The sequence below is a fragment of the Loxodonta africana genome, chromosome 3 (genome assembly GCF_030014295.1).
Source record: "Loxodonta africana isolate mLoxAfr1 chromosome 3, mLoxAfr1.hap2, whole genome shotgun sequence".
Taxonomy (NCBI): domain Eukaryota; kingdom Metazoa; phylum Chordata; class Mammalia; order Proboscidea; family Elephantidae; genus Loxodonta; species Loxodonta africana.
The window spans coordinates 1,960,453-1,978,336 of record NC_087344.1 but is presented as its reverse complement, the minus strand read 5'-3'; the positions used below and the strand labels follow the sequence as shown (position 1 = coordinate 1,978,336).

At 45.5% G+C, this 17,884-nt stretch overlaps 1 protein-coding gene across 2 annotated transcripts in view; it reads left to right on the top strand.

The window, feature by feature from the left end:
• Positions 1-6,449: 6,449 nt before the first annotated feature.
• The window catches only part of LOC100662809 (zinc finger protein 699-like), a 28,005-nt gene continuing 16,570 nt past the window's right edge, over positions 6,450-17,884 (top strand). Inside the window, exons 1-2 of one of the 2 annotated variants that reach the window (XM_010601460.3) lie at positions 6,450-6,709; positions 16,682-16,920. In XM_010601460.3, coding sequence (XP_010599762.2) covers positions 16,918-16,920 — 3 coding nt within the window. In that variant the 5' untranslated portion in view covers positions 6,450-6,709; positions 16,682-16,917. Of the gene's footprint in view, positions 6,710-11,354; positions 16,921-17,884 lie in introns of both variants that reach the window. The other variant, XM_064280145.1, reaches the window with a different exon arrangement.

Here is a 17,884-nt window from a genome sequence, read left to right as displayed (position 1 = left end):
ACGATAGACCCCAAAAGAAAATCACCATGGCATATCATAACAACACATGCTAAAACCAAAGACAGAGAAAGAATCCTGAGAGCAGCTTGAGTAAAACAAAAAGTTACATACAGAGGGGAAACAATAAAACTAAGCTCTGATTACTCAACAGAAACCAAGGAGTCAAGAAGGCAATGAGATGACATATAAAACCTTGAAAGAAAAAAATTGCCAACCAAGAATAATACATCCTGCAAAACTCTCGTTCAAATGTGATGGTGAAATTAGGACATGTCCAGATAAACAGAAATTAACAGACTATGTAAAAACCAAACCAAACTTGCAAGAATTATTAAGGGAGTCTTTTGGTTTGAGAACAGATAACAGCCTGAATGTAGGATGCAAGATTGCACTAGCCAAAAGAGTAAAAAGAGAACCTACAGACTGGGAAAAAAATTTTTGGCTATAAGAAATCGGACAGAGGTCTAATCTCTGAAATCTACAGGAAAATCCAACACCTCTACAAAAAAGAGACAAATAATCCAATTAAAAGGTGGGCAGAGGAAATGAACAGACATTTCACCAAACAAGACATTCAAGCAGCTTTCAGATACATGAGGAAATGCTCACGATCACTAGCCATTAACCAATCCCACTGTTGTCGAATTGATTCCGACTCATAGCGACCCTATAGCCATTAGAGAAATGCGGATCAAAACTACAATGAAATATGATCTCACTGCAACATTACTGGCAAGAGTCAAAAAAACAGAAAATAAGAGACGCTGGAAAGGCTGGGATGAAATTGGAACACTTACACACTGCTAGTGGGAATGCAAAATTGTAAAATCCTTTTGGAAAACGATATGGCACTCCCTTAAACAGCTAGAAATAGAAACACCGTGTGATCCAGCAGTTCCACTCCTAGGAATATATCCTACAGAAATGTCATAAAATATGTGTACTAACTGTTTAATGAGAATCCAGTTTGTTTTGTAACCTTCTTCCAAAGTATACTAAAGAAAGAAAGAAAATTGGCATTCCTCTGTTTGAGCAGCTTTATATGCATTAAATTAAAAAATTCTCAGTGGAAACATTAATAAACTGATCCCCAAATTTGTTTCCAGTGAAAACTGTGACCTGAGAACTTAAATACACCCATGTCATATCCTGAGCTGGAAAACAGTGTGGCGGTTACTCAAAAAACTAAAAATAGAACTCCCATATGACCCAGCAATTCCACTGCTGGGAATATACGCATGGTGCTTGAAAGCAGCAACACTCACAGTCATGTACACAAATGTTTGTTGTAGCCGCAAGGCAGAACAATCAGAATGCCATCCACAGATGAATGGTAAATAAAATGTGTTACACGCGTACAATGGAATACTTACTCAGCCAGAAAGGAAGTGAAGTCCTGGTACGTGTTACAACATGGATGGAACTTGAGGACATCACGCTGACAGAAATATGTTAAGCACAAAAGGACAAGTATGACTTCAATACCTATTCAGTGGCCCAGGTGCCCAGCCAGAGCCCAAAAGCCTGTGCCCACCGACCTAGGCCCCATTCTCATGTCCTGGTCATATAAAAGGAGGTGAGACACCATTCAATTCCCCTTCCCCGCTCCCATGAGAGATGTGAGGTGTCATGTTGAACCAGGTGAACCCTGTTGGAGGGTCCTGGGTTCCTGGTGTAGCACCATCACTCCCACCGTCTGTGTCAGTTACCACAATTTTCCGACTTAGAGCCACCTGCCACAGACAGCAAATTCTTGAGATGGGGTGAGGTGGGTAGCAAGAGCTTTATTATATATACCGGAATATGGAGACAGAGAGGAATGATCTCCTCCTAAAGCTGTCTGTCTCGAGAAACTGGAGTCCACCTGGGGTTTTATAGGGAAAAGGGGACATGGGTTTTAGGAATTTGTGGAATGTCCATTCTCTTTCTGTGTGGTTTAGGTGATCACATCTCAAACGTGTTGATCTTTTCCTGTCATTATCCCGTCAGCCCAGGGAGTGACTGGCGCGCCATCCTGGAGAGCATCGTTGTGTTCGACAGGCTTAAATCGATATCACTTGTTTTTCCACGGTCCTAGGGGAAACATTGGTTAACATTTAACTTTTAGAGGAGCTAACAGCAAAAATCATACCTGGAGACAGACAGGCTAGGGAAGGGAAAAATGGCACAGGTTCTGTTCCAGATAATGGCTGAGCAGCCTGTTCCATGTCCTCTCCTGGGGCTGCTGTGAGGATGCAGTGTGATTATGGCTGGGTGATACTCAACACATATGTCAGAGTGAATGGCGTGTGGGGGTTTGCACTTTCAGGTGGGGGGCAGAAATGGTCTTCCTGTGAAGGTGATGGTGAGGGCAATGCTGAGGGAAGCGAGGGAGTGAGCTGTGTGACTATTTGGGGGAAGAGGGACCTGGCAGGGAAGAGCAGATGCAACAGCCTTCAGGCAGAAGGGTGTTTGATGTTCAAGGGACCTCAAGGAACCCAGTGTGGCTGAAGCACAGTGCTGGTGGTGATGGGAGGAGAGGAGGGCAGGGTCTTAGGGGCCAAAGGGAAGACTAGGTTTTACCGAGAAGGAACCACGGGAGGGTCCTGACGAGGCTCCATCAAGACCTTAGACTTTTGCCTTTGTGGGACCCTTCCTCCATGAAAGAATAGTAAAATTATATTTTATGATGGCATTGATAAAAAGATGAATATAATCCATGTGAATTCATTATTGTGTATTCAATTTTATTATATTTGAGTTTTCTTCTGATTCCAGAAGTAATTAAAATTAAAACATTTCTCTGAACTAAAGTGTCCTGGGTGCCAGACACTGAGGCTTCTTGTGTCTAGTGCAGAGTCAGCCCTGGTCCCAAGCAGAGAAGGGCCATGATGGGATTTAGGATTTGCCCTCTTAAGACAGGGAACATAAGGCCCCCCAAATCTGTAATTAACATAAAGAAATTAAAGTAACAAAGTCATAGGAAATGGGCCAGGGTGCAGAAACAAACCCATTCCCCAGAACAGGGGGGCCGCATATCAGAAAACAGCCCAGAAACTTCCTTAAAGTTCTCTTTCAGAAGCAGCGGATGAAACCAGCCCCAGGGACATGTGCAGAACATCCACCTGTGACCACTGTGTGACCTTCCACTGGGGGCAGTGAAGGGCCGCGGCCACAGGTGGGGAATGGAAGTTGGGGAGCGAGAGACTGCACAGGCACATGAGTCCTGCCATGAATCTCAGAGGCCTCTGGGACAGGAGCCATCTTAGAGCCATCTTACAAAGCTGCTGCACCTGCACCGCAGTTAACATTTCTCCACCCGGACGGGCCACTTGCCAGAAAACCATGCCTATATCTATGAATAAACAAACTTTCTCCATCCCCAAAACCTTTAAAAAGCCATGCAAATCCTTTGTTCTGTAAGACAGGGGTAAGCGTTGCCTAAGCCCTCCTCGTCTCCACTTGCAAGCCTCTAATAAAGCTTTGCTCATGTGGAAAATTCTCCCTGCCTTACCTGCTCATTCTTGACCAGCGAGAGGCAAGAACCTTATTTAGTTCCGGCAACACTCTGGCAGCTGTGGGGATGGGGAACAGACTAGAGGTTGGAGGAGGAAGGCGGGAGACCAGATAGGAGGCAAATGTACTAGTCTTGGCTTGTGATAGTGGCAGCTCTGACCAGGGGAGGCATGGAGGTGGTGAGAAGGGATCAGATTCAGGATAAGGTGAGGTGTTTGTTGTTGTTAGGTGCCGTCAAATCGGTTCCGACTCATAGCAACCCTATGCACAACAGAACAAAACACTGCTGGGTTCTGCGCCATCCTTACAATTGTTGTTATGCTTGAGCTCATTGTTGCAGCCACTGTGTCAGTCCACCTCGTTGAGGGTCTTTCTCTTTTCCGCTGACCCTGTACTCTGCCAAGCATGATGTCCCTTCTTCAGGGACTGATTCCTCCTGACAACATGTCCAAAGTATGTAAGACGCAGTCTCGCCATCCTTGCCTCTAAGGAGCATTCTGGCCACACTTCTTCCAAGACAGATTCATTCATTCTTTTGGCAGTCCATGGTATATTCAATATTCTTCGCCAACACCACAATTCAAAGGCATCAATTCTTCGGTCTTCCTTATTCATTGTCCAGCTTTCACATGCATATGACGTGATTGAAAAATACCATGGCTTGGGTCAGGCGCACCTTAGTCTTCAGGGTAACGTCTTTGCTCTTCAACACTTTGAAGAGGTCCTTTGCAGCAGATTTGCCCAATGCAATGCGTCTTTTGATTTCTTGAGCTGTTAGGGTTTACTAATAGGATCAGGTGTGAGAAGTGAGAGACGAGATAAGAGTGAGTCTAGGATTTTGTCCCTATACCCATTGGGATGCCTCCTTCTGAGTATGAGTCCACTCCACAAGGGATGAAATCAAATGATGCATTACATTGAGCATATTGGGTGTAAAAGACCTCTTTTAGTCTTAAAAAGCAAAGATGTCACATTGAGGACTAAGGTGCCCCTGAACCCAAGCCATGGTTTTTTCAATTGCCTCATATGCATGCGAAAGCTGGACAGTGAGTAAGGAAGACAAGAAAAATTGATGTCTGTGAATTATGGTGTTGGTGAAGAATATTGAATATACCATGGACTGCCAGTAGAACAAACAAATCTGTCTTGGAAGGAGTCTAGCCAGAATACTCCTTAGAAGCAAGGATGACGAGACTTTACCTCACTTAATTGGGTCACATTATTAAAAAAAGACCAGTCTCTAGAGGAAAAGGATATCATGCTTGTAAAAATGACTGAAAGAGGAAGACCTTGAAGGGGATGGATTGACACAGTGGCTGCAACAATGGGCTCAAGTATAACAACAGTCATGAAGATAGCAAAGAAAATCACAACATGAGTAGATAATCTCATATCCTCTGTGGAGAGGGTACTGTTATATCACAATTTCGTGTTAGGGGAAACTGAGTTTCAGGGAGTTAAAGTGACTTGACAAAAAAACTCATGGCTGGTACATGGCAGAGCTGGAATTTAGACTCTCAAGTTTGAACTTTGAGACGTTGCACTGTTCAGACTTCTTGCCAGTAAGAAATGTAGGTAAGGGTATATAGTATGGTATTTGAGCTGCATTCATGGCCAACTTGCCAGGCTACCCTTTATCATAAGAAAACTTAGCAGAATGATGAATATGTAATATGTCCCCTTTTCTGCAACGTTGATCAAAACTATATACATTAAAAAAAAAAAAAAACCTCGGCAGCAAACCAAACCCAAGAAGTAATGAATTCCATATTGGATCAAGGGTCCATTTTCCCAATAACAAACAACACATTGGGGAAGTGATTAGCCACTGATTATACTGCGAAGAGCAAACAACATTTTTTAAGCATTTGAGGGTTCCTTAATCGCAGCTCTTTAATCCATAAATATATCATCATATTTCTCTTAGTTTTCTAGACTATGTTCTTACCTACCTCCTCCCACATTCACAAGAATATGGAAGTCAGCAAGTGTATAGAAGACCTGAACAACACTGTTAAGGATTGAATTGTGTCCCCCCAAAATATATGTTGTAAATCCTAACCTGTAAACCTGTGGTCCTAATCTCATTTGGGAATGTGTTTGTGATGTTAATGAGGCAGGATTAGTATAGGCTGTGTCTTGAGTTGGAAACCATGGTGGTGTAATGTTTAAGCGCTACAGCTGCTAACCCAAAGGTCCACAGTTCGAATCCACCAAGCGCTCCTTGGAAACTCTGTGGGGCAGTTCTACTCTGCCCTACAGGGTCGCTGTGAGTCGAAATCGACTCAACGGCAATGGGTTTGGTTTTTCTTTTTCTTTTTGGTGTCTTGAGTCAATCTCTTTTGATTTTATTTTGAGATACAGAAGAGATTAAACATGCAAGGGAAGCAGAGATGGGGGAAGACACATGCCAAGCTACGTGAAGATCTCCCAGGAACAGAAGCTTCAGAAGAGGCCAGGACCTCCCTTCAGAGCCAACAGAATGAGAAAGCCTTCCCCTAGAGCCAGCGCCTTAAATTTACACGTTTTCTAGCTTCCTAAACTGTGAGAAAATAAATTTCTGTTAAAGACACCAACTTGTGGTATTTCTGTTGTAGGACCTCTAGATAAGCACAATCATCAGCGATCTTGACCTGATTGGCATTTACGGAACACTCCACCCAACGATAGCACAACACACATTGATTCTAAGTGCTCATTAAACATTCAGCAAGGCAGACCATATTTTGGGTTATAATACAAAATTTAACAGCCTAATAAAATTACCGAAGAAATGAATTTTAAAAATCGTCGTAATTTCATTCGTTGGAATAAACCACAACAAAGACCACTGAAACCTGCGGTCACAAGTTACAGCCCTCTAGGTTTGCGCCCGGAAGCCCTTCCCTCCGGCACCGAGAGTCCCCGCAACCGGAAGCGGAACAGTGTGTCCACGAATGGGCAGCCGCGGTCCGTCGCCCCCCGCTCCGGCTAGAAGTCAGTGCCGTTCTGTTTCCGGTCCGCCGGCTCCCCTAGCGGGCGACCCGCGGGCCCCCGTCCCGGCTCTGAGGGCGCGGCTCCCGCTCCCCTCGCCACCCCGGTCTCTCCGTCTCCGCCGCTTCCTGCGCGACCCCGGGCCCGCGGGCGCCGCTGCTTTCCGGAGGCCGAGGCGGTGGGGACCCGCGTCTCTCGCCGCCTTCCCAGGTGAGAGCGTGGGCATCGTCGCCGCGCGCAGGTGAGCTTCTCGGAGCAGCGGCGGCGGCGTCCCCGGGGGGCTGTGAGGAGCGGAGCTCGTCGGCCTGAGTCTAGATGCTCCGCTCCCCGCGCTCCGCGGGCTTCTCTGTTCTCGTCGTGACCGTGCGGCCTCCGCCGGGCTCCTCGGCCTCCTGGGCCGGCGCCCAGACACGCGCGGCCGCAGACGGACGGACAGACAGACAGACAGAGAGACACAGACGGACACAGACACGCGCGGCCGCAGACGGACAGACACACAGACAGACACGCGCGGCCGCAGACGGACAGACACAGAGACACACAGACATGCACGGCCGCAGACGGACAGACAGACAGACGCAGACGGACAGACAGACAGACACAGAGAGACACAGACGGATAGACACACAGAGAGACACAGATGGACAGACACAGAGAGACACAGACGGACAGACAGACAGAGAGACACAGAGAGACACAGACGGATAGACACACAGAGAGACACAGATGGACACAGAGAGACACAGACGGACAGACAGACAGAGACACACAGACACGCACAGCCGTAGACGGACACACAGAGAGACACAGACGGACAGACACGCAGACACAGACACACACGCCCACAGACAGACAGACACACACGCCCACAGACGGACAGACACAGACACGCCCACAGACAGACAGACAGACACGGACACAGATGGACACAGACACACACACGCCCACAGACAGACACGCGCGGCTGCAGACAGACACAGATGCACATACGCCCACAGACACAGAGACACAGACACATACATGCCCACAGACAGACACACAGAGAGACACAGATGGATAGACAGACACAGAGACACAGACACGCCCACAGACACAGACACGCGCGGCCGCAGATGGACAGACAGGCACATGCCCACAGACAGACACACAGACACAGACACATGCCCACAGACATGCCTACAGACACACAGACACGCACAGCCGCAGACGGACAGACAGACACGCCCACAGACACAGATACGCACGGCCACAGACGGACAGACACAGACACACACCCACACAGAGACACAGACAGACACACACAGAGACACAGACAGACACAGACACAGGCCCACAGACAGACACACACGCCCATGGACAGACACACAGACAGACAGACATGCAGGCACAGACACACACACACACACACACGCAGACCCTGCAGTCACATCGAGCTCCTCATCAGGCCTCCATCACCCTCGTTCCGTATGTGTATTACCGCTTACCGAGCTGTTTCAGAAGCACTAGGCACTGTGCTAAATACTTCAGATACCGCGCCTCATTTTGTTCTCAAAACAACACTGTGAGGTAGGGAGTATTTGCAGCATTTTACTAAAGTAATAATCTGGGTTAAATTAAAGAGCTTGCCCATGGACACATATCTAGTAAGTGGCAGTGTCTGAACTGAAATTCAGGTCTGTTCTTACTTCAAGGGGAATTTTTTTTTTTTATTGTGCTTTAGATGAGGATTTACAGAACAAACTAGTTTCTCATCAAACAATACACACGTTGTTGTATGACATTACATGTCAACACTCTCCCTTCTCAACCCTAGGTTCTCTATTACCAGCTTTCCTGTTCCTTACTACCTTCCAGCTCCTGGCCCAGGGCTGGTGCGCCCCTTTAGTCCTGTTTTATTCCATGGGCCTGTTCAGTCTTTGGCTGAAGGGTGAACCTCAGGAGTGGCCTCATTACTGAGTTGAAAGGGTGTCCAGGAGCCACGCACTCAGGGTTTCTCCAGTCTCTGTCAGGCCGGCACATCTGGTCATTATCAAGGGACATATTCCTGACCGCAATTTCCCTGCCTACCACGGCTTCTCTTTGTTTTCTGTGCTTCCTCGGGCGGGACTTCTGTGGAGTATTGCCGGTCATACAACAAGGAAGACTGTGGTGAGGCATGTATCCTCACTCCTTTAATAGTTATCAGAGCCCTGGTGGTACAGTGGTTAAGAGCTTAACTGCTAACAAGAAGGTCAGCAGTTCAAATCCACCAGCTGCTCCCTGGAAGCCCTATGGGAGAGTTCTGCTCTGTTCTGTTTGGTTGCTATGAGTCGGAATCGACTCGAAGACAACGGATTTGGTTTTTTGGTTTTTAATGGGTGTAGGTGTTTAAGAAGTGGGTTGGAGGTGTTTAAGACAGATAGAGAATACACAAACGTGGGTTGGAGCTAGTGTGTACATTGAGGACCTTACTGATCCCAATTTCAGGTGGAAAGCATTTGGTAAGAGGCATGTTTCAAGGAATTTCTTTGGCTGTAGAGCAGAGATTTTCATCGTGATTGTGTGAGAAACAATACGGTCAATCCTAGTTGGTCTGACATAAAATGTGATGTTGCTGAGCAAGCTTAGTAGAGGCGATGAGGGATTTGTAGAGATGGCACAGCCAGTGTGTGTCATCTGTGCTGGACTGGATGCTGGTGACTGAGCCACAGTGCTTGCTACCAAAGAACCAGACTTCTGAAAAGGTTGAAGGCTTTGTGGAGCCAAACCCATGTGTATCCCCAATGTCAGAACACGAACGTTAGGAGTGAGGGCAACATGGGAGGCATGTGTAGTAAAAGTAATCAGAATACTTAAGCGGATCCTAGAGGGTCAGCCACAGTACCGTGTTGTAAAAAGTACCTTATTTTTTGTAGTTATTATTTTACAGAGTAAGAGTCAAGGAGGGAGTCCCTGGGTAGTGGAAAAACTTAAGATCACTAGCTGAAAGGTTGGCGGTTTGAACCCTCCCAGAGGTGCCTTGGAAGACAGGCCTGGTGATCCGCTTCTCAAAGGTCACAGCACTGAAAACCCTGTGGAGCAAATTTGAAGTGTCTACATTTAAGCATCCTGTTTGAGATATCATTGGGAACTCCCATGCCATTATCATAAGCTCTTTTTTTTTTTTAATACCTTAAGAATTATAATTCCTGTGATTTGTTGTTTTTATGGAAGCAGGTTTTTTTTATTATTATTAATAACATTGTGCTTCAGATCCAGTTACTTTAAAAAGTCCGTTCTTTACACCACGCAGTTCCTCAACTGTGAATTTATTTCTCTAAGTTAACACAAAAGGAGCCCTGGTGGTGCAGTGCGTAAGCTCGTGGCTGCTAACAGAAAGGTCGGCGGTTTGAACCCACCAGCGTTCTGTGGGAGGAAGATGTGACAGTCTGCTTCTGTAAAGATTCAGCCTTTGAAATACTGTGGGACGGTTCTGCTTTGCCCTTAGGGTCACTGGGAGTTGTTACTGACTCATCAGCAGTGGGTTTGGATTTGGTGTTTAGTACCGTTTAAAAAAAGCTGGCATTAAATCCTTGAAGTACCCGCTTTCCTCCCTGTATCCCCATGGTATCTGTATTTCCCTCCTTTCACTTACTCGCTTAGACCAAGAAACTAATTTTTTTATTCTTTAACGGTGTAATTTTGTGCCGTGTTTTTTAGTGTGTGTGGTTAAATACACAGAACAAAGCCTTCTCTATTTCATCCATTTTTCTCGTGCGACTCTGTAGCAGTTACTTTTCGCACGTTGTGCAGCCCTCACCACTGTGAGTGTCCTAGTTCTTCATCACCCTCAGCAGAGACTCAGGGCCTCTAAGGCGTTATCTCCCCTTCTCCCTTCCGTCCGCCCCTTCTCCCTCCTGTCCGCCCCTGGCAACCATTTGGTCTCTGTACATTTGCCTGTTCTGCATATTTCATTTAAATGAGGTTGTATGGTATTTGTTCTTTTCTGTCTGACTGCACTTTACATCGTGTTTTCAAGGTTCATTCACATCACAGCATTTATGAGAGTTCCGTTGCTTTTTATGACTGAATAATATTTTATTTTATGCATGTATCTGTTGATGGGAATTCCATTTTTTTTTTCTACTTTTTGGCCATTGTGAATGCTGCCACAGTGAACGTTGGTGTAAAACTACCTGTTTGTGTCCCTGCTTTCAAGCCTTTTGGGTATAAAGCTGTGGTTGTTGTTGTTAGGGGCTGGTTAGGTGTTTTTAGACTCATGGCAACGTGACGGGACAGAGTAGAACTGCCCCGTAGGGTTTTCTTGGCTGTAGTCTTTATGGAAGCAGGCTACCAGATCATCTTCCTGTTCAGCCACTGGGTGGATTTGAGCCGTCACCTTTTGGTGAGCAGCCGAGTGCTTATCCATTTGTGCCACCAGCACGCCTAGAAACGGAAACTTCTGTGCCATAGGGTATTTGTATATTTAACTTTTTGAAGAACCGCCAAACTTTTACTCGGAGGCTGCACCATTTTACCGTCCCACCAGCAATTTCTTCACAGCCTTCCCAACTCTGGTTGTGTGCTGTTTTTCTGATAGTAGCCATCCCAGTAGGGATGAGGTGGCATCTCATGTGGCTTTGACTTTCAGTTACCTAATGACTAATGAAGGAGCCCTGGTGGCACAGCGTTTCAGCACTCAGCTGCTAACCGAAAGGTCGGAGGTTCAAACCGACCAGTTCCCCTGCAAGATCAAGATGTGGCAGTCTCAAGGTAAAAGAACTGAAGAAAAATTCAAACCTTGAGTTGCAATATTGACAGATTCTATGTGAAAAATATTAAACGACGCAGGAAGCATCAAAAGAAGATGGAAGGAATACAGAGAGTCACTGCACAAAAAATAATTGGTCTGTGTTCAACCATTTCAGGAGTTAGCATATGACCAAGAACCGGTGGTATTGAAGGAAGAGATCCAGCCTGAACTGAAGGCATTGGCGAAAAGTAAGCCTCCAGGAATTGACGGAATACCAGTTGAGATGTTTCAACAAGTGGACGCAGCGCTGCCACTTGTTCACTCACCTACGCCAAGAAATTTGGAGGACAGGTACCAGGCCATCCGACTGGAAGAGATCCATGTTTGTACCCTTCCAAAGAAAAGAGATCCAACAGAATGCGGAAGTTACTGAACAAAATATCACACCCAAGTAAACATTTGCTGAAGATCATTCAAAAGCAGTTACAACAGAACGTAGACAGGAATGTCCCAGAAATTTAAGGCAGATTCAGAAGAGGACATGGAATGGAGGGTATCACTGCTGATGTCAGATGGATCCTGGCTGAAAGCAGAGAATACCAGAAACATGTTTATCTGTGTTTTACTGACTATGCGAAGGCATCTGACTGTGTGGATCATAACAAACTATGGATAACATTGCTAAGAGTGGGAATTCCAGAACACTTAATTGTGCTCATGAGGAACCTGTACTTAGACCAAGAGGCAGTCATTCCAACAGAGCAAGGGGACACTGTGTGGTTTAAAGTCAGAAAAGGTGTGCGTCAGGGCTGTCTCCTTTCGCCATACTTATTCAATCTGGTTTGGCACAATGGCTGCAACCGTGGGCTCAAGCACAGCAACGATTGTGAGGATAGTGCAGAACTGGGCAGGGTTTCGGTCTGTTCTACGTGGGGTCTCTGAGGCGAAATCGGCAGGACGGCACCTAACAACAACAGTGGCGTGGAGCACCTTTTCATGCGTTCATTGACTATTTGTAGATCATCTTTGGTGAAATGTCTAAGTTTTATTCCCAGTTTGAAAATGGTTTGTATGTTGTTGAGTGGTAGGAGTTCTTTATGTATTCTGGGTACTGAACACTTCTGAAATATGTGATTCCCAAGTACAGTGGCACCTGCAAAAGCCACAACCTGTGTAAAGCGGAAACCTGTCAGAAAAGGAAAATTCGAATATTTTCCACTAAAACGAGCTGTAGAAAAGTTGTACGACTGTACCCTATCAGAGGCAGAATAGTTGTGAGACCCAGAAGAACAAGGCAGTCCCATCACATTCTGGCTCTCACAGGTTTCACTCTGTTTTCTCCCATTCTGTAGTTTGTCTCTTCACTTTGCTGACAAAGATCTTTGAGGCACAAGGGTTTTAATTTATCTGTTTTGTCTTTTACCGCTTGTGCTCTTGGTATCATTATCTCAGAATCTATTGTTGAAAACTAGTGTATGGAGAAAATAAATGTTCTTATTTTTTAAAATTGTAAAAATATTGCAATGTCAAAAAGTTTAAAATGCATAGAGTAAAAATGATCATCAAGCACCACTTGTAATCTCAGCATCGGTAGAAAATGTGGCGTCTCGGCCTGTACAAGGCAAGGCCGTGGTAGCTCCATAGAGACAGCCAAACTCCGTGAGGGACCCAGTTGCTGGGCTGAGGGCTGTGGGGACCGTGGTTTCAGGAACATCTAGCCCAATTGGCAAAACATATTTTATAAAGAATATGTTCTAGATTCTACTTTGGTGAGTAGCGTCTGGGGTCCTAAAAGCCTGTGAGCGGCCATCTAGAATACTCCGCTGGTCTCACCCTTTTGGGAGTAAGAAAGGATAAAGAAAACTAAAGTTACAAGGGAAAGATCAGTCCAAAGGACTTATGGACCACATCTACCACGGCCTCCACCACACTGAGTCCAGTACAATGAGATGGTGCCTGGCTACCACCACTGACTGCTGTGACAGGGATCACAGTAGAGGGTTCTGGACAGAGCTGGAGAAAAATGTAGAACAAAATTCTAACTCATAAAGAAAGACCAGTCTTGGTGGCCTGACAGAGAGACTAGAGAAACCCTGAGAGTATGGCCCCTGGACACCCTTTTAACTCAGTAATGAGGCCACTTCTGAGGTTCACCTTTCAGCCAAAGATTGAACAGGCCCATGGAACAAAACAAGACTAAAGGGGCCGTTAGTCCCAGCCCTGGAAGGCAGGTGGGAACAGGAAAGCTGGTAATAGGGAACCTAAGGTTGACAACGGAGAGTGTTGACATGATGTGAGGTTGTTAACCAATGTCATACAACAGTGTGTATACTAATTGTTTGATGAGAAACTAGTTTGTTCTGTAAACCTTCACCTAAAGTTCAATAAAAAAAAAAAAAAATGTGGTGTCTTTTATTTTTCCCTTTTCTTCCCTAGAGATCAGTATTCTTAAAGGACTCCTTTTTTGCACTGGAGTTCCCCTTGGAGACATGACCAGTAATGTGGTCACTTCATGTGAAAGCCAAAGCTTCATTCAAAACTACTGAATTTTCCTAGTTCACTTACTAAGAATTGTCCCTCAGATAAAGCCACAATATCAACTCACATTTCTTTTTTTGTGTGTATGTGCTTTAGGCGAAAGTTTATAGCTCAAGTTAGTTACACATACAAAAATTTATACACACATTGTTATGTGACCTTAGCTGCTATCCCTATAATGTGACCGCACATTCCTCCTTTCCACCCCGGATTTCCTGTGTCCATTCAACCAGCTCCTGTCCCCCTCTGCCTTCTCATCTCGCCTCCGGACAGGAGCTGCCCATTTAGTCTCGTGTATCTACTTGAACTAAGAAGCACACTCTTCACGAGTATCGTTTTATGTCTTATATAGACTTACATTTCTTAAAGTCCTAATCCATGCCAGAGCTGTGCTCTTCCTTTCCTTTAGCTTGAAGTTTCAGAAGTGGGAATGGAGCCTGCTTCAGAGGGCACAGTTGGATTCTTTGTGGCCCAGAGCAGACAACCTACAGGTTGAGATGTGGGCTCTTGGGTACCAATGGACTCAAGACACCAAACCCTTCCCGTAGTCCACCTGGTCCAGTATGGACTGCTTGTCTCTGAAACCTAACATGTTCAAAACAGAGCTTTTAAAATTTCACCTGAACAAGTCTGCTTCTCACCTGGCTTTCTCAACCAGTAAGTGGCATCAGCATCCATTCACTAGATTAGGGGAAATAGTCCAAGCTGCTCTGTGAGAGATCTACCTTGTGAAAGCAGCCTCTGAACTTTCCTCTAGTCACAAAAAGGTATAATCTCTGAAACTCCACTGGTCTTACCCCTTCAAAAGCGGGGGGGAATGAAGAAAACTAAAGATACAAGGGAAAGATTAGTCCAAAGGACTAATGGACTTCAGCTACCGTGGCCTCCACCAGACTGAGTCCAGAACAGCTAGATGGTGCCTTGCTACTTCTCTGACAGGGATCTCAATAGACAGCCATGGACAGAAAGAAAATATATATATATACATGTATATATATATAGAACAAAAGTCTAACTCACAGAAAGAGGCCAGCCTTACTGGCCTGACAGAGACTGAACAAACCTCGAGAGTATGGCCCCCAGACACCCTTTTAGTTCAGTAATGAAGTGACTCCTGAGGTTTACCCTTCATCCGAAGATTGGACAGGCCCATGAAACAAAAGAAGATGAAAGGGGCACACCAGGCCAGGGCCAAGGACTAGAAGGCAGGAGGGGACAGGAAAGCTGGTAATAGGGAGCCCAAGGTCGAGAAGGGAGAGTATTGATATGTTGTGGGGTTGGCAACCAATGTCATAAAACAGTATGTGTATTAATTGTTTAATAAGAAGCTAGTTTGCTCTGTAAACCTTCATCTAAAGTACAATAAAAAAAAATGGAATGAAATAATAAAATGGCTGCCTTTATTAATCAGAAGCATTTTAGGATTTTAATAAAAATAAAAAGAAGGTATAATCTCCACCCAGCAGCAAGAGGCATATTTAAACAATGTAACCCAAGTAAGCTATCAGTCACGCATAAAACCCACATATGTTTTACGTTGGCGAAGAGGATCCTACACGTTCAGGCTTACGTATAGCTTTTTGACTTAAATACATAACCCCCTCATGTTGGACAAGTCTTTGACACATTTTTAAAACACGTTTCCAAAGATGTCAGGATTTTCCCTGCCTTTCAGCCTTTGCATCCGGTGTTTTTTCTGATTAGAGAAAAACTGTTTAACCACAGGAATTTGATAATTCTTATAATTCAGGTCTCACTTCAGATGTCAGCAACTCAGAGAGTGGCCCTTCTGTCCCCTCAGTTTCTCCCACTCATTTTTATGTTTAAATATCATTGTGGGTTTCAGAATGAGGTAAATCCAATTTAGGTTGACATTAAACTTCGTCATGTAAATACAAGAAATTGAGCTGAATGTTACCTTTGCTTGGACCAGTTCTGTTTCCGTATGCAACAAGCTTCCAGCAGACAAAAAGCCGTGAAGCTCTGCTTTGTCCTGATGGCAGCTTTCGTGCCCTCTCTGCCGTGTTGGCCTCTTAGGGCTGTGATGGCCACTCGAGCTGTGACGGCCACTAGCCAGATCTTGCTGTTTCAATTAATTATACTTAGAAGTTCAGTTTCTTAATTGCAGTAGTCACATGTTCTGTGCTAACCAGCTACAAGGGGCTAGTGGCTAAATATCGGACTGTGCAGGAACAAAACATGCCTGTCTTCAGAGAAAATTCACTTAGTGCTGCTCAAGAATATACACAAGTGATAATCTGTGTGCGTCCTCAGTGATCAGAGCCACAGGCCAGAAGGAACAAGAAAACAAAATACAGCGTCTGCCCATAGACTTACAGTCCAAAATGAGAGACAGTTTTAAATAAATAATGAAAAACCAGAGACGTCTGATACCTGTAATGAAAAGACCTAACCCGAGAGTCAGGCTAGACTGCTTGAAAGGGAAAATTACTGAAATGAACAGTCAGAAGATTAGTTTTATTTAGGTCTGTACAGAGAAACTGTGTGTGTATGTGGGGCGGATTGTTTGTGTGAGCCAGGCTACACAATTCAAAATGAATGAAACTCGAAAAATATGTTCTTCCTGTCAGTTCCCCCGTGTTAATATCCAATAACGATGCATATGTTGATCTGTAAGGCACAGAGTTACATAGGTGAACCCCCAACTTCAACATTGGATCCCTGACTCCCTGGAGGAAATCAGGTTCACGTTTTGCAGCCTGACCAGGCCTGGCTGCTCCTCCTGCTCCGGGAGAAGTAAGTTCCACCGTCTGTGATCTCGTTGCAGAAAGCGGAGGCCCACGGAGCTGCCTGAAGAGCGCAGGTGTATGCTCTGGAGGCTGCGGCCTGTTCTGCCTTCAGTGCAGTAGGGTGGAGCATTGCCCTGAGCCTGGGAGGAAGCCAAAGACCTGTCCCTCCCTGCTTCCTCAACACTGTTTGCTCCCTGTCCTTCTTCCGTTTCAGGTCTCAGGTGTGGTGCAGGGAGAACTAGTCCAGTCCAGGCAGCTGGGAATCTGGGGCTACCATCTTGCACATCCGTAAATCACAAGCCAGGATTTCAGCTGCTTTTGCTGGAATGTCCACCAAACATTATTCATCTCCTTCCGAACTGCCCAGTGCTCGGTTTTCACTTCAAGTAATGGCTGCTTCTTGGGCTTAGAGACGACATTCCGTTAGACTTCCGGAAGTTGGAGAAGGAAATGGTGAGTTCTACAGAGAACGGGGTTATTCTCTCGGTGTGTGGGTGAAAATTCATATGAATTGTTGGGGGACCAGCTGTTTGCTGTAGGACTGTGGTTCCTCAGTGAAAGAAAAAGGTGGCAGAGGCGGCCAAGGGACTGAGCCCTAGGAGGCATCCTGAGGCCCTGCTCCGCTGTCACTGGGCCCTTCCTCTGTATACATGTGGCTTTTCAGGATTTAGATTCCTGCAGTCACCTTCCTTATGTGACTTTCAGAGCTTGCACCATGGCATGTTAAATCCCGGCACTGGACCTTGGTGTTCCGTGTTAATGAATCTCCTGAACAGAGCCTGAAGGTGGAGCAGCTCTGCCTGTGGAGGCTGAGCCCTGTCCTCCCGAGCCATCCTTGTCCCATCTCTCTTAACAGTTTTCTTGACTTCTCCCAGGCACTGGAGCATTTTCTGTGCAATTCTCAAACTACAGCTCCACTTCGCATAGCATGTTTTGGGTTAGGAAAGGGCAGAGACAGTTCGTATGTGATGGTCCTCTCTGCTTATGGGTCCTGGGTGATGTTGGTGATATCCTGACATCACCAGAGGCATGAAGGTGGGAACAGTGAATCCAGATGGGTTTTGTGTGGGGTCTCCAGATCCTTTTTTTCCCCCAGTGGGGAATGCTTTTGCCTTGAGTCTTTCAGATGTGTGGAAAGTATGCATCCCCAATGTAGGTCCTTGTCCTCCTACCTATGTCTAGCGCTGATATTTAATCCTGGTAATTTTTGACTATTTATCATAGTCTTGAATTAGAATCTAAAATGAAAATGTTCTCTTTGCCTAGAGAAGCTCAACATGTGAGATGTGTGTATTTAAGTTCTTGGGTTTACGATATCCACTGGAAGAAAATTTCTAGATCATTTGGTGTGGTGGTACTGAGAGCTTTTCAATTTACTGGATATTAACTTCTTAAACACAGAGGAATGCTTATTTAA